This window comes from Monomorium pharaonis, chromosome 3 (genome assembly GCF_013373865.1).
Source record: "Monomorium pharaonis isolate MP-MQ-018 chromosome 3, ASM1337386v2, whole genome shotgun sequence".
In the NCBI taxonomy this organism is placed as follows: Eukaryota; Metazoa; Arthropoda; class Insecta; order Hymenoptera; family Formicidae; genus Monomorium; species Monomorium pharaonis.
Genome location: NC_050469.1, coordinates 14364339 through 14386297, shown reverse-complemented (window position 1 = coordinate 14386297; position 21959 = coordinate 14364339). Strand labels below are relative to the sequence as shown.

At 38.9% G+C, this 21959-nt stretch overlaps 2 protein-coding genes across 5 annotated transcripts; one reads left to right on the top strand and one right to left on the bottom strand.

Moving 5' to 3' along the window:
• Window positions 1–69: 69 nt before the first annotated feature.
• Window positions 70–2520, bottom strand: LOC105833336 (dnaJ homolog subfamily C member 1). Its single transcript, XM_012675002.3, has 7 exons — window positions 2150–2520; window positions 1920–2021; window positions 1629–1847; window positions 1302–1546; window positions 925–1231; window positions 634–852; window positions 70–543 (listed from the first exon to the last, which is right to left on the bottom strand). The coding sequence occupies exons 1-7, from the start codon at window positions 2309–2311 to the stop codon at window positions 478–480; spliced, it is 1320 nt and encodes a 439-aa protein (XP_012530456.2). The 5' UTR covers window positions 2312–2520; the 3' UTR covers window positions 70–477.
• Window positions 2521–3251: 731 nt separating this feature from the next.
• Window positions 3252–21819, top strand: LOC105833331 (vacuolar protein sorting-associated protein 13D). Of its 4 annotated transcripts, none has more exons than XM_012674991.3 (25): window positions 3257–3674; window positions 3744–3949; window positions 4259–4449; window positions 4580–4811; window positions 5192–5388; window positions 5472–5633; window positions 5716–5959; window positions 6053–12897; window positions 13144–13300; window positions 13378–13606; window positions 13679–13922; window positions 14058–14426; window positions 14738–14926; window positions 15138–15461; window positions 15557–15749; window positions 15831–16013; window positions 16131–16361; window positions 16877–16903; window positions 17472–17632; window positions 17807–18421; window positions 18512–18694; window positions 18779–19150; window positions 19236–19348; window positions 20054–20486; window positions 20586–21819. In XM_012674991.3, the coding sequence occupies exons 2-25, from the start codon at window positions 3853–3855 to the stop codon at window positions 20685–20687; spliced, it is 12093 nt and encodes a 4030-aa protein (XP_012530445.2). In that variant the 5' UTR covers window positions 3257–3674; window positions 3744–3852; the 3' UTR covers window positions 20688–21819. The 4 variants fall into 4 exon arrangements, with proteins under 4 accessions (XP_012530448.2, XP_012530445.2, XP_012530446.2 ...); XM_012674992.3 differs by having other exon boundaries at window positions 3258–3674; window positions 5716–5953; XM_012674993.3 differs by lacking the exon at window positions 16877–16903 and having other exon boundaries at window positions 3258–3674.
• The last annotated feature ends 140 nt before the right edge of the window (window positions 21820–21959 follow it).

Sequence of the window (21959 nt, the reverse complement as noted above, 5' to 3'; positions counted from 1 at the left end):
TACATTAAATAATGTCTTTTTAAAGAAGAGGACATTGTTTTAAGATTATACATTTTTCAGTCTTTCCCCTCTTGATTAATTAATAAATTTATTAAATAAATACATTCTCGATAACATTTAATAAAATGATATAGGAAAGATTTCTATTATTCTTTCCTTCTCTTAGATGTAATATCTAACTTACAATAACAGTTTTTTCATGGACGCATATTTATATTACAGTAATGTAGTTGACACACCATTTGTATAAAAGAGAGAGGAGGGGGGGGAGAGAGAGAGAGAGAGAGAGAGAGAGGGGGGGGAGAGAGAGAGAATTTGCAGGAAATTTATAATCTTTCAAGAGACGAATTGATATTTTCTATAACCAAGTAATATCACTTTTTTCGCTTTTGCACTTGGGGGGGGGGGGTATTGTTTAGTAATACTATTTCTTGGCTCAAAGTACATTCAGGAAAACAGGATTCTATACAAATTGAACTATTGAGACTGCTGTTTCTTTTTCACTAATTCCACCAATTGTCTATAGCGCACTTGGCATTCTTCCTGTAAACAAACAATATAACTTTGAAATTACAAGGAAGATTGGATAAATTATTATGTAGTTCATAAGAAAAAATACATAGTGTGATATACCTTTGTCTTTCCTTCGATACAATTTGCAATTTTTTCCCACCTATCTACAGATGCACCTTTGGGATATTTCGTTAAGGCCGCTTCCAAAGACCTTTGCTGTTCTTGACTCCACTCGGTATTGCTGATAGCATTTTCACTGCGGGTCTTAATCTTCTTCGGTTTTTCTTCCATAGAAACTTCCTCCACCGATTCACCAGGCTTCAAACCTTCCTCTTTCACCTAACGTAAAGTACACGCGACTCAACCACAGTTGATTTATTAAGAAACAAAAATTGTGCAACAATTAATAACCTTCTTAGCCATGTGCGTAACTTCCGTGACCGTACGATTCATAACGCTCGCGATTTTCTCCCATCGTTCTGGAGTTCCACCAGGATACTTCTTCACATATTTTATCAGTTCTAAAATATCATTATCAGTCCACAAGCCACCAGATACCGCTGGTTTCTCATAGACATGATTCGTATAATCGCTATTTTCTTTCTTTATGGTTTCCTTAGAATTAGTACCACTTCTCTCTTGTGGGGTAAAGCCAGCCCTACGTTTCCTGACCCCACGTGATACTATTTCAGGTTCTGGCTGTTCGTTTTCTTGTGCTCTGGAATGAATGATCAAGTTTTTATAAACGATATAAATTATAGCGAGAAATAAGCTATATATTTACATACAATGCCTCCTCTTCTTCCTGCTTTTTCTTCTCTTTCCTCTCTTTTATGAGTTGTATAATAAGACGAATAGTGTAAGGTGTAGCTATTATGGAACCTATTATCCACTTTGGTAATTGAAATGGAAGGGTGTTCCACATTGTTGGAGTAGGAATCTTTTCCAAAAAGTCAGCTAAATCTGGAACGTCCATTTTGCTTTTTCTATTCTTCTTTTGTAGCTTTTGAAGTTTACTGCCTAAAACTTGTTCCTATAATAACATAACAGGTGGTAATTATGATATTAATATATTAATTACATATACATCTCTTATTTATAGATATGCTACTTACACAAGTGTACCGTTTTTCAAAATATACCGCCCAAGATACGATATACTGCGCTATTGAGACAATTATGAACAATATAATACCCAGCTCCAATAATCCCATTTTTCGGACATGACGATAGTAGTATACCGCTGATCGCCAATTTGGCAATCCGTTAACGAGCACATTGTCATACTTTTGCCGCTTTCCAGGATCTTTTAAAATGTCATAAACAGCGACTAACTAAAGAGAAAATTCAAAGATATCAATATACTTACTCCAGAACTTCAGTATTTTTCTCAATTTTTAAAATACCTTTCTAAACTGCAACTCTGCGTCTTCCGCTGGATTTTTGTCCGGATGCAGTTGCAACGACAGACGTCTGAAAGCCTTCTTGATCTCCGAGGCGTTCGCGGACTGAAGAAAAGAGAATTTACGTCAATCAATTTTAATCAGGCAGACACGTCGCTCCGCGCGCGTCTTTCTTCATGTAATTACATCGACATCACGCAAATGTGTACGTTCAAACATCTGCAGAGAAGTACCTGTGTAACGCCTAGTACATCGTAAAAATTTTGATTGACCTCCTCGACTACGTCGAACACTTCCAACTCGTCGTTGTCCCATGCGCAAGAGGACCTAAATACGTCCAGGAAACAGAGGACTCCGAAAACAATCAACGGCAGATTCATCTTCGTCCACCGCATGCAGACATAGCTAATATAATACACGCGCGTTTCTCTCCGGCGCACTCCGTGAAATCCGTGTTCTAGGACATTATGTCGCTTCTTCACCTAATCGGACAACGCGCGAACGCGCTTGGAAGTCAGGTTAGAAATCCTTTTTTTGCCGCAGATGCCACATAGCCACATTGCCAGAAATGCCAGATTGCCGCTCGCAACCGACTCCGACCTCCGACCGCCGACGAAATTACGTACAATCGATCCTCGACCCAATCGATAGGCGGCAGAATCGCGATCCATGACGTGTCGAGGAATAGCATGTTTGAAATTTGAAAATAGGCTTGACTCTATTACTAGTAAAAGAAATCAAGTTTCTCTTTTCTTATTTTTTCTTATAATAAATTTTTAAACCACAGTTACAGCATTACAATGTATTTACAAAAGATTATTAATGCTACGTTTCGTTTTTTCTCTAAATAGATTTTTTTCTATTAAAAGGATTGATACGAAAAAGACAAATGAAATAGACTCCGGTATAAAGAGCGTGAATTTTTGTTAGGTATTAAAATTAAAAAATTTTAAAATACTAGATATTAATTAGGGTTAAATGATAACTAAAAAATTAAAAGTAATCAAATTAAAAAGTTAATACTTAAGTTAAAATTTTAACCTAACTTTTAAATAACTAATTATTTTTAAACACATAAATTTTAATTTATTAACTTTTTTTTAATTAAAAAATGTAGCTAAGAAAAAATTGTGGTAGAAAACATTCCCATATAAAAAACAATATTTTTCTTTGTTACTTAATTTATATATATAAACTTGTTTATATAAATATTAAATTTATTTCATAAATTACATTAATTGTTATTGTTTTACAAATTTTTGTTAATTTTTAAAAAGATTACAATATTTAAATATAAATAATATTTAACAAAATCAAAATCTTTAATTTAATTAATTTAAAGTAATTATATAAATAATAACAAAAGAATACATTTTTTAGAGGATAATTTTGGTATTACTCAACAATTTTTCTCTTGTAATGGTAGCGATATTATAATAACGAGAGGCTTTAACATTTAATTATAATTTTTATTCATTAATTAAAGATCATAAATTAGAGATAAAAGTGAGGAATAGATATTACCGAAGGTCAAGAATTTTATTTTGAACATTATGTAAGAAGTTTCAACGAATTGCAAGACGATTCATACATGACGCAATGGTGACGAATCGCGTTTTTTAGCGAACAGTGGTTGTCACTGTGTAGTAGTCGACGGTGGTTATCAATGTGAGAAATCGTTATTTGAAATGGAACTTGGGGTCGACAGTGAAATTCGAATTTTTAATGAGAAATGCAACGACAGTCGAGATACGAAAGGTATCAGTCGCGCGAGAGTTACGTATGAGTCGTTGAATCGTGTTACTTTTACGCGCTGTTATTTCGCAGGTCCTGAAACTTCGCACAAAATATAAAAAACCATAACCTATGAGGCCACTTGTGCGCATTCACGCAGATATTTTCGGCTGGACAGTGGCAAAGATATCGCACGATCAAAATGTTGGAAGGACTCGTCGCTTGGGTGCTGAACAATTATCTCGGCAAATACGTCGAGAATCTAAACACGGATCAGCTGAGCATTGCCTTGTTGTCGGGTGAGGTTATGTCGCACTGCGCATTTGTTGTCACCTTCTCTATCACCATAAGAGCGTTACGGCATTTGTTTTGCCGTGCGGAATAATACACACTTAAAGAATGATTTGTTAGTTAATGATATATATGTATATTTATAATTAATAATTACACATCTCTGATTTGTATGCTATATTGATTTACAACGAATAAGTTTATATTGTATCATATCTTTAATTCTTTAACACTTTCTACACAATGATTAATTAATTACATAACTGAGTTATCGTATTTATATGTCGTTTTCCTAATGGATGCCTATTTTACATTAGGGGAAGTTGAACTGGAAAACTTACCTCTGAAACGTGAAGCTCTGCGTCATATTGGGTTGCCGATGGAAATCAAGGCTGGTTTTATCGGTAAAGTTAGATTGCAAGTGCCAGTCAGACAAATAAGGACTGCGTCATGGGTGATAGGTATAGAGCAACTTTATTTAGTGGCGGGACCAATTAATTTGGATGAGGTAAAGTGTTATAATTTTGTCTACCATTTTAAAATTTTGATAAAAGCTTAATATTATATAATATTTATATTATATGAATTTATGTTATACAAATATTTTAAATAATGAGTTTAAAAATAAATATCTGTAGTATGACAATGAGGCGGAGGAGCAAGCAATACTAGATTACAAACTCAGTCGACTGGATGCTTTAGAAGCTAGATGGAGAGCTGATATAGAGCATGATCCTGGTTACTATGCTTCGAGTTATAGTTCGTGGCTAAATTATGGCACATCTCTAGTAACAAACATTATTGAAAATTTGCAATTGAATATCAAAGATGTTCATATTAGGTATGAAGATGGTGTTACACTACCAGATGGTAAGTAAAGAGTCATATAATGAGTATAATGCGAATAAAAATTGAAGTATAAATAAAGACTAATGAGAATAACACAATGCATTTATGAAGCACATTAAAATGTAAAATATAATTTTATAATCTTTAGTGTGTTATAAATAAAATTGCTAAGTGATTTACTTATGACATTCTTAGGATGACTTTAAATGAATCAAAACATTTGTTACATATTTATTAGCTAATAACATTGTATATAATAATTGCACATATTATATACAATTATAATGAAAAATAATTATATAAAATTGTATTAATTATAACATTTATTTATGTATCAATAAAAATTGGTTTGTCATATGTTTACTATATTCTTGCTAAAACTTTTAATCTTTTTTGCATAGATGATGGTATTGCATTTGGCATTACAATTGAAGCATTAACTGCTCAAAGTTGTGATGCCAGCTGGATACCCAGTTCTACATCTTGGAATCTTACGGATGCGTCATTTAAGCTAATGGAACTTGATAGTCTTTCGGTTTATTGGAACCATGTGAAGAAAGATCAACTTTTTGGTGGTCTTAACTTAGGCGATCTGGCTGTAAGATCTATAAAATTCAGTTTGCATGGTAGCACAGCATATTAATCAATTTTGTTCATCTTTATTTTATAAACAATTTTTAGATCGCCATGAGCAAAAATAAGATTCAACAACATATCTTATCGCCCGTGAATGCAAGAGCACACATTAAGAGGGATCGAACCGAACGACCATTGAGGTCTATAAATAAACCGCGTATCATAGTAGATTTACTCTTGGATGAAGTACCATTATCAATCACAGATGTGAGTCTTATAGCAGCAATAATAATGTCGATATACGATTAAACACGATTGATTTGCGTAATATAATAAATTATTCTTTCAGCTTCAATACGAAGAGATTGTCAAGTGTATCAAAGAGCTTGACCGCATAGATCGCTGTAAACAGCAGTGGCGTTGTAGGCCAACGCTTCCTGTTCAACAAGCTTGCAAAGAGTGGTGGAAGTATGCCGCTAGGTGTCATCTCGGTAGAGACACGCTTAAACCAAAACCGTCCTGGAAAAATATACTTCTCAGAGCCAAAGAGAACGTCTGTTACGTTCAAGCATACACTAAGTTGTTAGGTACAAGTAAATACTTTTTCTAGCATTTTTAACAGATTTTTAACAGATGCCTTCTTGAAATGATGAAAATTTTCTCTCAAATTTTATTTTTTCTAATAGGCACACCCACCTCGATCTTATCTTCTGAAATTAAAATATTGAAGGAAAAAGTTGAGAACGAGCGTAATTTTGATGAGCTTCGGGTGTTGAGGGAACTGGCTATGGAGAAAATGAGACCTGTAAAGCCACAACAAGAACTTAATATGAAGGTGCCACAGGGACGTGGCATGCTCGAGCAATGGTTCCCACAATGGTGGGGTTGGTACTCGAAGACACCTCACAGTAACAATGGAACGCAAAACGGAAGTAGCTCGACAACTTTTGACGGGGAACTGTTGGACGTTTTAGCGGACACCGTAAATGATGACACTCTTCTGCGTCGCGACGCAGTGTTCGGACAATTTAATTTTGCTCTGGTGCAAGGCGCAGTATCATTGTGCACTGAAAAAGACGGGAGCAACGGCAGGAAAACTGTGATAGAACTGAAATTTGAAAGAGTGAATCTGAGCTACGATTCACGACCTAGATCCGGATCACACAAGTTCTCGATTAGTTTGGGCGCGTTGTACCTGCATGATTTTCTCACGGAGAACTCCACGTTTCCCATCTTGGTGCAACCTCAAGTTGCGTCTAACGGTATATCCTCACGTGTCCGCAATTCGTCAGAGAAATTAACAAAAACGCCGCATCATTTGTTCGAGCTAATTTACGAAAAAAGACCACTGCACGTTAATGTGGATCATTTGTTGCATGTGTACTCGCAATCCTTGGATGTTGTGTATAATCCAATTGTGATTTACTGGCTGATAGATTTTATGTGCAAGCCACATCGATCGGTATCGTCCAATCAACGATTCCAGGCGATGAAGCGTCGCACGAGGAGGCAGTTGATTAAGAATTGGGAGCAAATCTTGGATGGAGATTTAGTGTACCGTTCGTCTTGGGATTTACAATTTAAGATCTCTGCGCCACAGATTTTATTAGTGGAGAGCTTTGTTGATGCTAATGCGGCCGTGGTGATGGTCGACTTCGGCAAGTTACACTTATCGAACGACGTGAATCTGAATCAGGTGGTACTGAAAACAGAGTCGACGAACAATAGTGACGATGAAGACGAGAGATACGAGACACCTTGCTCCACTCCACCCGGTAGCCAGGAAAACGGTTTCCCACACGATTTCCAAGGTTTATCTGAGACCGAGTTACACAAGAAATTGTACGATCAGTACTCGATCGATTTGGTAGACCTGCAGATTTTAGTGGGTAAGACAAAAGATAATTGGAAGCATGTACGCACGAGAGGCATGTCCAGCTTGCACTTTCTCGAACGTTTTAATATATCGTTGCAAGTTGAGCGACGTGTTTTTACCACTTCGGATCCTAATTTCCCGTCGGTTACGGTATCCGGTAACCTGCCAAGACTGGTAGTGCACGTGAACGAACAGAAAGTGGGCGCGATACGTTTAATTTATAATTTGCTGTCGAGCTTCTCTCACTCTGCTGGCATCCCGCAAACGGAAGCTGTTAGTGTAGAACCGAAAAGTCCCAGGAAGGAGGAAAATCTAGATCGTTCCTTGAGCCATGCAGTGATGGTGCAATTTATTATCGATCAGATGGCTTTTGAATTGCAATCGAGGGGTCGTAGCGTGGCGGAGCTGCAAGTGTCTGGCGTTCGAGCAGCTCTTAGCAAAAGAATGGCAGATCTGAGCGTCTCCCTTTCTGTCCACGGTCTGCTTTTAGTTGATGCTCTTCAGGAATTCGGGCCAGATTTCGAATTGCTTGTGGCTAGCCACAAGCATGTCGGTATGGATAGTGTTTCTGGTAGATTAAGGGATTCGGAGCCAACGTCGCCCGTCTCGCCAGAATCACCCGAGTCACCAGACTCCACAAGACATCCACGATTGACTTCTCCCATCGCCCTGACCAATGCCTTGTCCACTCTGGTGAACAAACCCAAGACTCCGCTTTCACCCAGGAACAATTCGTTGATTGGTCTAGAAAAATTGGACTCGGAGGCGTTGATCGTCGTGGAATTAACGCTAGTAGACGACCTCACGGAAAATTTAAGAATGGCAAATATACAGTTCAACAATCTTGACATCATAGCCAATCAGGAGACGATAGTGGAATTACTGGGCTTTTTCCGAAGACTTTTACCATTACAAAAGTCGCGGCGGACATATGTCGCGAACCGAGACGATTCTTTGTCGAGTCAAAGTACAGAAGCGAGATCAACGTCAACAAGAACTGAAATCACTTTTGACTTTCATCGCTTGAACGTGCTACTTTTGCGCGCGGTTATGCAGGACAATCATTTGGTGGGACAGAAGATCGCCACGGCGACCATGTCAGATGCGCGCATACAGGCGACTTTAGCCGCGAATACATCAATCTCGGGCTCTCTCGGTGGAGTACAGGTTCTCGATCAAACGCCAACCGGCAAAACTCATCAGCGGATAATTAGTGTGGGTAGGGATCCTCTGGCAGATCCGCAGCATCATCCACTCGAACATTTTAGTAGCCTATCCGATCAGCCGGAGGCGTTCAAATTTATGGCCAATCGCAACACCAGGCAAGTCAGTGAGGAGGACGGAACAGAAATCGATCTTGATCTAACGATACGCGTGGCCAGCGTTTGGTATACTCACGCGCCGCATCTAATATCGGAATTGCGTTCGTGCGCTGATGAATTCAAGCAATACCTGAGCAATTTTGCGCGCCAAATCAGTGCAGCTGCCACCGATATGGCGATTGGTCTGGTAAACGCTGACGATTGGACTATTCCACCACGTAAAAGGTTACCGAGTGTCTCGATCGATCTGGACAATACAAGCGCGTTGTCGCTAAGATTGGACGTGCTTCTGGAAAGCCCGGTGCTTGTGATTCCACGTTCTTCTCACAGCAAACAGGTATTTGTCGCCCATCTCGGTACGATGTCGCTGCGACACGAGCCTCACTTGGGATCCATGGCGAAGCACAAGGTCACGCTGGAGGTGCGCGACATGAATCTGTATTCTCTCGAAGTGTCCGCCAACATTGGGCAATCGCAAAGCAATTTGCCGAGAGCCGAGGAAATGTACTCGTGCAAAGAGTCTGGCAAGCCAATATTACACGACACGACACTGAAGATTTTGGTCGAGAAGCAGAACACCTTAACGCAGAGCATGAGTTTTCTGCTCGACGGCGATTTTACAGGCAATAGTCCCATTGTACAGGTGCATGGCGCCGTGATAACACCACTGAAGGTATCATTGTCGCGTGGCCAGTACGAGCAATTACTTGACACCACTCACCGGTTGTTCTCCATGCCTACTGTGACCGGTACGACAGCGGTATCGGAATACGACGATCTTGACGGGATGTCTGACTACTCGGAGAGACTCGATCTCTGCGTGAAGGTCTCGTTTGAGCTGCCGATCCTCAGCGTGGAACTGAAGCAAGCGCACTCGGAGCAGCCACTGGTAGAACTATCGATGCGTGATTTCGTGGTCAAGTACGACAAATTACATCGGAACGAGTCCAGCGTGCAGGTCGCACTGCGCTCACTCCTGATGGAAGATCTTCTGTGCGCGGTCGGCTCGCGTCATCGTTGCATGATGCAGTCGTCGGCATCTACGCGCGCGAAACTGCCTACGGGCGCGTCTAAATCGTGTCCGGATCTCGCGTTCGCGCGGCAATATAAGAATGCCTTTGGACGCGGCAGTCTGCCGGATCGGTTGGAGACCTATGCTTTGTACGACGCCATTCCACCGCATTGGCGCAGGAAACCGACGATATCATCGGCCGACACACCGAATACGCCACCGCCATCGCCCGGCGGCATTACCAGTGAAGAGAACTTGGTGCTAATGAGCATCACCATGACATATCCGGAAAAGAATGATTGCATCGCGCCGGAAGATCGATTCCATTGCAAAATGGTAACCGTGGACTTCAATTGCCTGGACTTAGTGATAAGCGTGGAGTCGTGGATGGTGGTGTTTGACTTCTTTGGAATTGCAGGCCTGTCCGGGTCTGCGAATGACGAAATTGCCGCGCATCGTGCCACGCCGGACAGCGATAGCACCAACGCGAGCAAAGTAGACGACAATTTGCCGGTGAGATCGGAAACGGAGATAGAAGTGAGATCGTTGACGCTGGTGCTGACACAGCTGGAGCATGAGATAGCTAAGGCCAATGTATCCAACGCCAGCATGCACATCATCAAAACAGTGGATGGCAAGACCAAGGTGTCGGGATCATTGGGCTCGATGTCGTTACTGGACCTGACGCCGCACGGCCGATTCTACCGCGAGAGATTCCTCACGTCCGGCAGGAAGGCGCTGAACTTTCAGTACTCGAGCTACGCCGACTGCGACGATCGGCCTCATGACGGGCGGCTCAAGTTGGAGATGTCCGCTGTACATTACGTTCACACTCAGAGATTTGTGGCGCAATTGCAGGCCTTCTTCAGCCACTTCTCGCAACTGTGGAGCATTATGCGAAATCTGCGGGCCGGCGTCGGTGCCGTCATAGATACGAATAGACGTGGTACGCGACTGTCGTTGCAGTTGCACGCCGGCGCGCCGGTGATACTGCTGCCGGTGAGTTCCAGATCCGACGAACTGATTCTTCTAGATCTAGGAGAGCTCACAGCGCATAATAGATTTGACACGTCATTACTTGTTCCGGATTGTTTGCTAGACGTAATGCTACTTGAGCTGGTCAACATGGACGTGTACGCTGTGCGTCGACTCAAATGCGATTCGAATCTAAACGAGGACGCGAATGCCCTGATGGTGGGTGGCTTTCTCATTAAGAAGATGGGCTCCTCGTTACTCACGGAAAAGTGTCACTTGAAATTACGCATCGAGCGGAATCTTGACACTTACATAAGCCGCGACATACCTGATCTCAGCATACACGGTATATTATCAACGATGGACTGCGCTCTGGATCCGGAGCAGTACATGCTGATCCGCGGCCTGCTGTCCTACAATATCGGCGAAAATCTGGATGATCTACGCCTTCTTGTGCAAGATTTGAATCACACAGTGGAATACGCGATCCCGACTGTAGACAATCGTGCAAAGACGTGGACTCGATCTTGCATAATTCTCGAGCTGGTAAACGTAACGGTGAAGCTGCACCCGAGTCACAATATTGCGGCGCTCGCATGCATCAATTTTATCAAGTCCCGGTTAACGCTGGACTCGCTGAGCGACGGTTCGCAGGACATTGATTTGGTGTCGCAGGAGATCTTGATCATGGACACGCGTTTTCAGAACGAGCCGATAGATCGACAATGCAACGTGTTCACGCATATTTTACAGCCGTTGAGAGACACGGCCAACGTCGAGGCCGTACAGGAGCGTGTCCAAGCGGAAGTGCATCATCGGAAGCGTAAAGCTTACGCGGCGACCACCATTCTACTGCACAGCATGCGATTAACCGCCATCCTGGATTGGTGGCAAGCCGTGCGAGATTTCCTGTTGTTGAACTCGCCAGAACCGGATCCTATACCCGGCGCCATGCACATATCAATTGTAAATCAAGAGGCCGATGTAGATACTGCCGCAATCGCCATACCGTTTGAACTAAAAATCAATATCACGGACTCTGAGTTGGTCATCGTCGAAGACACCGCGATTCTCGACACTAATGCTGTGATTCTTAAAACGACTGCCGTCTTGTCGTATCGTTCGACGCCGCAAGAAGGCGAGAAGCCACTCTCCTGCAATCTCTCACATTGTGAATTATTCTCATGCATCCTAGGTATGGAAAATGAGACTGCCCTATCGATCATCGATCCGGTTGGAGCAAGCTTAGATCTAACTCAAGACAAGTGTCTGGAAATTCAACTGCAGCCGTTGCGCGTGAGACTGAGCTACAACGATGTGACCATGTTCTCCAGGATGTTGAAGTCTCTTCCCAAACAAACTCTATGGGCGAAGCAAAGATCGAATGATGCGCTCATCGAGAGCGGTCAGACAATGGACAGACAGGTGCTGAAGCTGATTACTTTAGGTTTCGCAGAAGCCGATTGCAGACACGCATTAGACCAATGTGATGGTCAGCTGGACGATGCCGCTCTATGGCTGACACAAAATGCGGTGCCGACAAGTGTCGAAACGGTCGCAACGAACGACGATTCGGTTTTTCAAGGTATAGAATTGCAGGTAGCCTGCATGCGAATCTGTATCATCGATGACTGTCGCGACGCTGACGTGCCACTTCTAGAAATCACCTTGGGAGACTTTAACTTGCGGAAATTTAGTCAACAGCCTGGCTCATTATCCGCCACTATCGGCGTGGACTATTACAATAGAGTATTAAGCGGTTGGGAACCATTCATCGAACCTTGGCGAGCGAATATTGATTGGGAACAGATGGTTACCAGTTCGTTGGATCCGAAGAGATTACATGTGTCCATCAACTCCTACGATTCTGTGAACGTTAATGTCACGTTGACGTTAGTGGAACTCGTGCAACTAGTCAAACACAACTGGACGCAGGATTATTATTTTTCTAATGGAAACGCTATCGCCGGTAAATCAACGATGAAGGGACAAGTGTATCGGCGTCGATCACCATTTATACCTTTTGCCTTAAAGAATGATACTGGCTGTCGACTTTGGTTTAAAACATTTATTGCCACTACGGATGAGACGATAGACGACAGCAAAGCGTCATCTCAAACGAAAAACATCCTAGACAAAGATGACACATGGATAGAAGTGATTCCGGGAAACACCACACCATTTACGTTCGAAGTGAGAGCCAAGTTGAGACATCACGCGACACATATTGTCAGAAGGCATCAGATTGCGGTTCTGGTCGAGGGATGGAAGCCAGTGGATCCTGTGACCGTCGATCGCGTAGGCATTTATTTCCGATATGCAAATGCCGATATTTCAGGATTTCAGGTATGGTTTAAATATTACTTTATATACATACTTACATTCCTTGTATTCGGATTAAAACGAGCATTATTGTTTATTACTTATTATTTTGTATCTCTTGAGATAACGCTGCATATTACATATATTTTTTATAAAAATATAGATTGTAAATTTTTAATTGTTTTGTACTTGTACATATTGCATGTATCTTTTGTTTCAATAGAGTTAATCTTGGACCATTATAAATATTATCATAATAATAATAATCAGTTTCAGTCGATTACATCGAAAGCTAGACTAGTGTTTGCTGTAGAACTTGAAGGATCCGCCAGGAAGCTAGTTACAATTAGATCAGCCCTTCAGGTGTCCAACAAACTAGCTCACTCGATTGAAATCAAAATGGAGAAATCATTAAACCAACTTGGATGTCAGTTTTTAAATCTTTTGTGTGATTTGTTCTTGATAATGAATAGTAAATTTAATCAACAATTGTTAATTTTTTAGACTTACCGCTGTCCTCAACTAGTACTGGAAGAATTCTGCAAGTACCGGCGCAATCGGTGGTGTCTGTACCTTTGACGCATACCGGGGTACAGATGTGCTTTAAACCGCTCATCTCGAACTATTTATTTCAATATTGTATGGAATCGGTGGACTGGACAATAGTTAAGAAACCATTAGAAGTATCAGAAAACTTTGTCACTTGTCGGACAAATCAGAACAACTTATTCAGGTATGTGAAACGGAGCTCTTTTCTGAAACTAATAAAATTTAGTTTGTATTGTCTTTTTTTCATTTTTTACAGGATGTGCGTGGCCGTAAGACGAAGTAATTATCCACCTGACGGTATGCAAGTATTACCAGCGCATATGATTACAGTAATGGCACCCATAACGTTGACGAACTTATTGCCATATGAATTGACATACGAGGCAGGAATGGAAGGCGGTAGAATTGCGCCTGGTTGCAATGCGGATTTGCATTGTGCGAATTTGAACGAGCAACTGGAAATTATGATTCAATTGGATGGTTATCCAGGATACGGAGTAGTACGTATGACAACTGATAACAGTAAAATTTTATCACATTGAATTTTATTCTTGATGACTTTATTTATCTTGTTTTAATTAATAATTAGTTTTAATTAATATGATATTATCTAAACACAATCATATATATTTCAGATAATACTGCCACCGAACAGCAATTCTTTTACTGCTCGCCTCAAATTATTGGATTCCGCTAGCAGAATGCTCTATCTACAGGCGGCTGTAGTCGTGGAAAAAGGTGCAGCTATGCAAATCAACATCGCCGCTCCTTATTGGATTATAAACAAGACCGGTTTACCGTTAGTGTTCCGACAAGAGGGAGTCGGCATCGAGGCGGCTGGACAATTCGAGGAGCACGAAAGAGCGAGGATGGTAGCGCCGTTGCTATTCTCGTTCAGCGATGAGGAGGCCAGTAGAACTTTGTCAGTCAGAATCGGAACGGAAGTTCATCCCCATGGAATACCACAGTGGTCTCAGTATTTTCATTTGCAGCCTGGAATTCACGTAAATATATTTGATGTAAAATTTTGATTTTAATTTTTGTTTTAACAACTTTATTATTTTATACGCAATTAATACATTATAGATGCGATCCACTTGACGCTACAAATGCTTTGAAGCATTTGAGTGACCAATCAGAATAAAGAATTTTACGAATTAGCCAATCATAGAATGTTATACATATATGTATTTGTGTGCTTTTGTGTGATTGTGTGTTTAACTTTTTTATAATATTATTAGTATCATTCTGATTCATACAGAATAAATTCATAAAACTTACTACTTCAATTTGATATCGATCATATTTTTTATAGGTTCATCGTTTAAGAATTAGTCTACGCGATGGCAGACCCGATATAGTTTACTTGATTAGCGTGGCCACTCGTGCAGCAAGAGGAAGATACCGAGCCACTACAGTGGTTACATTATCACCAAGATATCAGTTGCACAATAAATCATCTTATACGTTGGAACTGGCTCAGAAATGTTTTACAACGACTATCGTAAGTTGTTATAATCACGATGAGGTCAAAAGGTTTATTCTTTTTCACATCCCAAAACAAAACTTTTTGCACAATTTTTTATCTTTTTCTCTTTAATATGAAAAAAACAAAGAAAGATAAAAAGTTCAGTCCTGTAGTATAAAAAAAGAAAAAACAATAGAATGACCATTTTTGTTGCTCAATTTTACTCAGTAATATCGTCGGATTTTAGTCCCATCCAGATGCTCAGGCAACATATATAACAACTATGCCCGATTGCCATATGCCTTTTCATTGGCCACGACTGGATAAAGATTTATTGCTCTGCGTCAGGATCACTAACGTTTCGGATTGTATGTGGTCAGGCGGTATCAGATTGGATGACAATTATTCATTGACCGTTAACGTCAGAGATATAACAGGAAAAATGCATTTTCTACGAGTAGACGTAGTGTTGCAAGAAACCACCTTCTTCATTGTATTCACTGACGCCGATACTATGCCACCACCTATAAGAGTAGATAATTTCTCGGAAGTTCCTTTGCTCGTTAATCAGGTACATTATATTAGCTTTTTGTTATTTTTATTAATTATAGCTTTTATTTTTATTTATTTGGGTTAATCGTTCAATTTGCAAATCTGTATTTGTAGATCGGAGTTCCCGATAATCTGCAATGGACCGTGAGATCTCATTCATCGGTACCATATGCTCTAGACGAACCAATAAAAACTGCTGGTCTAGTACTGACAGCACCTGGAGGCGTGACAGCTTCTTACGACTTAAATATATTAGGAGAGGGTAGAGGACTGACTTACGAAAATTTTATTTATATCGCGTTTACAGGTACTATACTTAAAATAGATAGAATAAAAAATTAAGTATGTCTACATGATAAATATTGATTATGCTTTTTTATTCTGACAGGCACCTTTAAAACCGATTCTGATCTCGGAACAGGTGAGAGTAATTTAGATCCATTAGATGTAGAAACTCAGAGATTGGTCTTAGAAGCTGGTTCTGGTGGTTGGGTTGCTCTTCGGAGAAAACAATATGGTGATAGATCGCAGCTTTGGAGAATGACTGGTGATGGACAATTACAACATGAAGGTAATATAAGAAATGTCAACAAATTATTTAAACTCTATATAACAATTTATATAGAGATTATGTAGAATAATGATAATAATATACTTTGTTCTGATGTGTATAATTTTAATGAGACAGGTTCTAGCCCACCAAGAGACAAACATTCGAAAGTTCCGGACACGATATTCGTTTTGGATATAGCAGGTACTGCACCGCAACCGTTTACCTATTGTTCTCTCGCCCTGAGAAAGCCAGACCCCCGGCGACGTTCGACGCAGACTTGGCGGTTCACTGATGACGGACGTCTATGCTGCGCGCATAAGAATATGTGTGTTCAATCAAAAGATGGCTTTATGGGATTATATGAAGGTTGGAACGCTGCTTTCATTAGCATTCGCTCATCTGCTTTATAATTAAATCGACAAAAAAATCGCGAAAATTGCAAATTATTTTTTGTCACACGCTTCATCTCGCGTCAGATATATGTTCTGTTTGCATTGTTTTTTTATGTTTATTTTGCTTTTTTTTCTTCAACATATTTCTTATTTGTGAGTTAATTGTCATTTTCATATGAGTGTGTAATGCCAATTTAATGCTTCTACCTGTGAATGCGAAGCATAAAATGTAAAAGTAGAGTTTTAAATGTACGGTATCGTTGAGATTGGCAAATTGATATTAAACATTTAAAAAACGTTAATGATATGTGCCCGACATTTGTTTTACAATATTGTATTTTTATCTTTTGCATTCTATAATTTTATGTTTGCTGATTATCTAATTTCCATGATTATCTAATTTTGTTGTTAAGAGTTCTCTATTTCTGTCATTATGTCTTTCTTGCTATTTTCGACTTAAGAGACCTAAATTGATCATGAATGTTGCAGGCGGCAGTGTCGCCCGTTGGCAAATGTGTACGTATAGTTTTAGAGTACACATTAAAATCGGCGATTTCCTATGAGCTTACTCATAAGTATGTGCTATGATATATACCTTCTTTATGCTTATTTTACCTTTTTTTCTTTTTTTCCCCTTATAAGCATTGCATATCTTCCCGGAACGTCAAAGCGCGATAAACAAAAGGAAGTCTTTCTATATAAAGTCTTTACGAGAAAAAAAACCTAATTTTTTCCGAATAAAATTCTTTCAAATAAAAGTAAAGTTACTAAATAATTCGTGAGATGAGTCAATCATGGCGTTAAGCTTTCGGCACACGATACGATTTTTTATGTTAAATCGCATAGAGGCACCTTACTACGTATCCTCATTGGGTTGCGATTGGTGACATAATCATCCGAGCCAATCAGAACACGTATTAAGACGCCTCGTATACGAGCTAGCATAAAAAATCGTATTGTATACCGAAGGCTTTATCGTACTCTGGCGTACAGTGCTTTTGCATTTGCAAACTTTTTGAGTCGTACAATTATATTGTGCACATTTTCACACGCAATAAAAGAAATCTTGCTGTTTTTTTTTTAGGGAGCGAAGCTGTACTGGGTCCTCAGACACATAGCAATCCACCGCCGATTGAACAACGTGTGGGTAGACAAAAGTTGAGGCCGGGTTCAGGATTCTTATCGATTAGAGTGACTACTGACGGTCCAACTCGGGTTCTACAAGTTTTGGATATCAAGGAAAGGGTACATATCAGCTTTACAATTTACTATTATTTTGTTGCTTATTTTATTAGAACAATATTATTTTAAATTTTAAAACAATTATTTACATGATGTAACGTTGCGAGAAGCGAATTATAAATTAAGAATATTACTTAAATCTCCAAGTCAAATTATCGAGGATTTTTTGTATTTCAGAAGAAGACATTTGCCTTACTTGAGGAACGCGATTGGTCGCATATCGCCGTAAGTCATCGGCCCACTCAGATCGACGCTGACATTAAAAAAATGGATTCTAGCGAGTTAAATTTAGAACTAAAATTACCAACTGGTCTTGGATTATCCATTGTATCGCAAAGACCGGTAGAAGAATTGTTGTTTGCACGATTCGCTGCAATCTCCTTAGATTTAGTGCAGACTCCATTGAATACCACATTGAATCTGAGTGTGGCTGACGTGCAAATTGACAATCAACTGTTTGAAGCGCAATGCACTTCAGTTTTATTCGTATCACGGTCTTCCCGTATGGAAGATGAGTCACGACCTGCTCTTCATTTAGCGGTGGAGAAATTACAATCAAAGAATCAAAATGCGGAGATATATAAACATGCCATAGTGAGTGTCAAACCTCTGTGCGTACACTTAGAAGAGAAATTTATCTTGAAACTGGCAGCATTTCTCGGAATTGGCAAGTCGGAGTTGGAAGTACCCGTTGATGAGAATGATTTCAAGGCACAAAGATTTATTTCCGAAGTATCTGCTGCACATGCTAAAAGATATTACTTTGGCGCTCTGAAACTCGTTCCTAATCAAGTACGTAGACAGTATGTCTTTGAGGCTCTAATATTTATTGGTTCATAATATTAAAGTATTTTATTCACACATGAACTTTTCTTTTTTTAGGTAAAACTCAGCGTTCTTACTACAATGAAATTGTCACATCATTTACAGGCTGTAAAGCGAAAATTGGGATTGACTCTAATTAATTTTGAGAATGCCACAATCGAGTTGGAACCATTTGTTAAGAAACATCCTTTTGAAAGCAGCCAATTCTTAATACATTCCATCATAAAGCACTATAAAGATGTAAAAACAAATACAAATTTTAATTTTTTTCCCTTGTTTATTAATTTAATTATTTATTCATTTAATAAATAAATGATGTTTCAGGAATTGAAATGGCAAGCTGCAGTAATTCTAGGTTCTGTGGATTTCTTAGGAAATCCTCTTGGATTCATGAATGATGTCACGGAAGGTGTTTCTGGTCTTATCTACGAAGGCAGCGTGAAAAGTCTAGTGAAAAATGTTACACACGGTATTTCGAATTCGGCAGCAAAAGTGACAGAATCTCTGTCAGACGGTTTAGGAAGAGTTATTATGGACGAAAGGCATGAAGAAGCCAGGCAGAGAATCCGAGCTAACACGACAGGTAGCAGCGATCACTTGGTAGCTGGGTTAAAGGGTTTCGGTTTTGGTCTTCTTGGTGGTGTCACCAGCATATTCAAACAGACATACGACGGTGCAACCAACGAAGGTTTTCCAGTAAATATTTTAAAATAAATCTTGTTTTTTTTATAGAAATATTATTTATAACATTTAAAAATAATGGATAATTGTACAATTCCAGGGATTTTTCGCTGGTTTTGGAAGAGGAGTAGTAGGTACGATAACGAAACCTGTTGTTGGTGTCCTAGATCTGGCAACGGAGGCAGCTAGTGCTGTACGAGAGACAAGTAGAAGGTAATACAATTGTCATAATTTTTCTAATGACTAAAAGCAAGTATCTCGATATTCAATCCATTTTTGTTATATATAGAAATAAATATTATTTTGAAACTATTACTATTATTTTTGAAATGTAAAATATTTAAATGAAATTATAATTTTAAACAAATATAATTTGTTTACATAAAGAAATTTGATATAGTTTCATCAAGAAATTAGAAAAATATATTTTCTTTATTCAATAATAATTTTTATCGATTGAGAGGAAAAATAATCTTTGAATCACAAACTAGAATGTTTTAACATTATTATCAAAACGATTATGCTCTTTAGATGACTATTATAATATTAAAATAAACTCTATAAGCACATAATATTATTTAATATTTTAAGTATATTCTTAGAATATTAAATGTACACTTATTATTCTAAGAATATACTTAAAATATTACTTAATATTAAATAATATTATATATATGTGCTTATAGGGAAGATATTATAATATTTTCTTAAAATTAAGATATCAGATTTTTTAAAGAAGATTAAATTACATATATGTAAACAAGATTATCATTATATCATATACATATAAGCAAGAATCTAATTTCTTTGTTATATGAAACAATGATTGTTAAACAGAATATATCAATTTTAATTTTATATAAAATAAATATATTAATTTTATACTAAAATTTAATATTGTTTTTTCTGTATATACAGCGCTCATCGTGCAATACCAAAGCGCGATCGACCGCCGCGTGTCGTCAGCGGTTCTACCGGATTACTACCACCATACAATCGTCAGCAGGCTGAGGGTCAGGAGTTCCTGTACAGCATTAATAATCGCGACTATTCTGAACTTTTTGTCGCCTATGAGTGTTTGTGCAGTGGCTCGGAAAATCTTAAAGTATTAGTGTCCAATGAGAGAGTACGCGTTATCTCTGGTGGCACGAAAGCGGTAGTAACTCAAGTCAGTCTGGCAGATCTCCTGCGTTGCCAGCCGATGCAGAAGGTCCAAAGCAACAATGTCATTTTGCACTACATAGAATTGATATCCAGATTCGATTCATCGGCCGCGGTCAATCTAGACGGATTAGCCGAATTGTTGAGACGGCCGAAGGTACGCTGCGATAACGAAGAGGTAGCAAAGCGAGTAAGTATTTATGTAAAATACGAAGCATACATCGGTTTCTTTTTCATTGCGGCTCTACAAACGTTTGCACTCGTTAACTCTTTTTTTTCACTCTTCTAGGTGTCGCAACAAATCAATTATGCCAAAGGTATGCACGAAGAACGAAATTTGACGTTGTCATCGTCGGATAACATGCTAGACGACGTACAACATTACAAGTAATCAACTGTGCGACTAGAATTCGATCTTATTTCTGGACGCGTTTCCTGAACGTATTCTCTTCTAGTCAAATTTTTAACTTTATCTCGTAGAATGCACGAGAATCGGTAATGCCTTAGTTACGACGCTTAATATTAAGTTTACTAAGAAGACTGATATGGATTATCGTAAAAGTAACTTTGCTCGTCAATGTACGAGACATAAATCGTTCGAACGTAATCGAATTTTAATTTTGCGTCTTGCAACTGTGGCTTAGGTAGCACAGAAACTTTTGATACGGATTAATAATGTAAAAACGTAAAGTAGTCATAGAGTCGAGAGATTTTTTTAATGATGTACATATTGCATGTACATATGCTAATTCTATGCGATGCAGGATGATCCAGAATCACTGTTCTCTCGCTGAGACTGTCTTTGCACCGATCTTTGGTGAAAGATGGGACATTTTTTATCTCTGTTTTATTTAATAAATAGTCTGTTCTTTCCCTTTTTCTTTCTATGTTGGAGAGAAAAAAAGAAAAGATAAACCATGCAAGTTTGTGAGCTAAAAAGAACAGATCTCAAAAGTACGTATTGTCATCAAAGTTACGTATTTTATTATGTTTCAAGAATTTTAACTGCTTGTAACTCAAGGTTGATTTTTCTCTACAATTTTGATTTGACATTTATAACTAGAAACACGTGGTGATTTTGGAACACGCTGTATTTTTGTACATACGTGTAACAAAGTTTATCTTATCATGAATTACTTATTCACAAAGGGATGACCTACTTAATGCAATACTTAGAAATAATCGAACCAAAGCTCTTAGCATACATGTACTGAGTACAAATATGTAGTATATGTTTATTTTTACACACATCACACACACACACGCGCGCGTTTTCAGTAGCACATTGTTTTCATGTAGCCACTCACACGTTTTGTTTTGTAATGCCTTAAATGGGCTACTTTGTACAGAACTCTTGTGTATATGTACGAATATGGCATATAAACTGTACATATAGATTATAAGTCAGCTCTATTTAAATACTTTTGTAAAGCTGGCGTACGAGATGCGTGGATAATATACGTTTGTAATATATATTATGTTGATACTTGCTAAGATTAATAAATGTTACAAGTATAACAGAATACAAAAGAGCTTTTTTCGGCTACGGTCCACTTGACGCTACAAACGTTTCGAAGCATTCTTTGATTGGTCAATTCGTAAAAATCTTTGTTTCGATTGATCAATCAAACGCTTCGAAGCATTTGTAGCGTCAAATGGACCG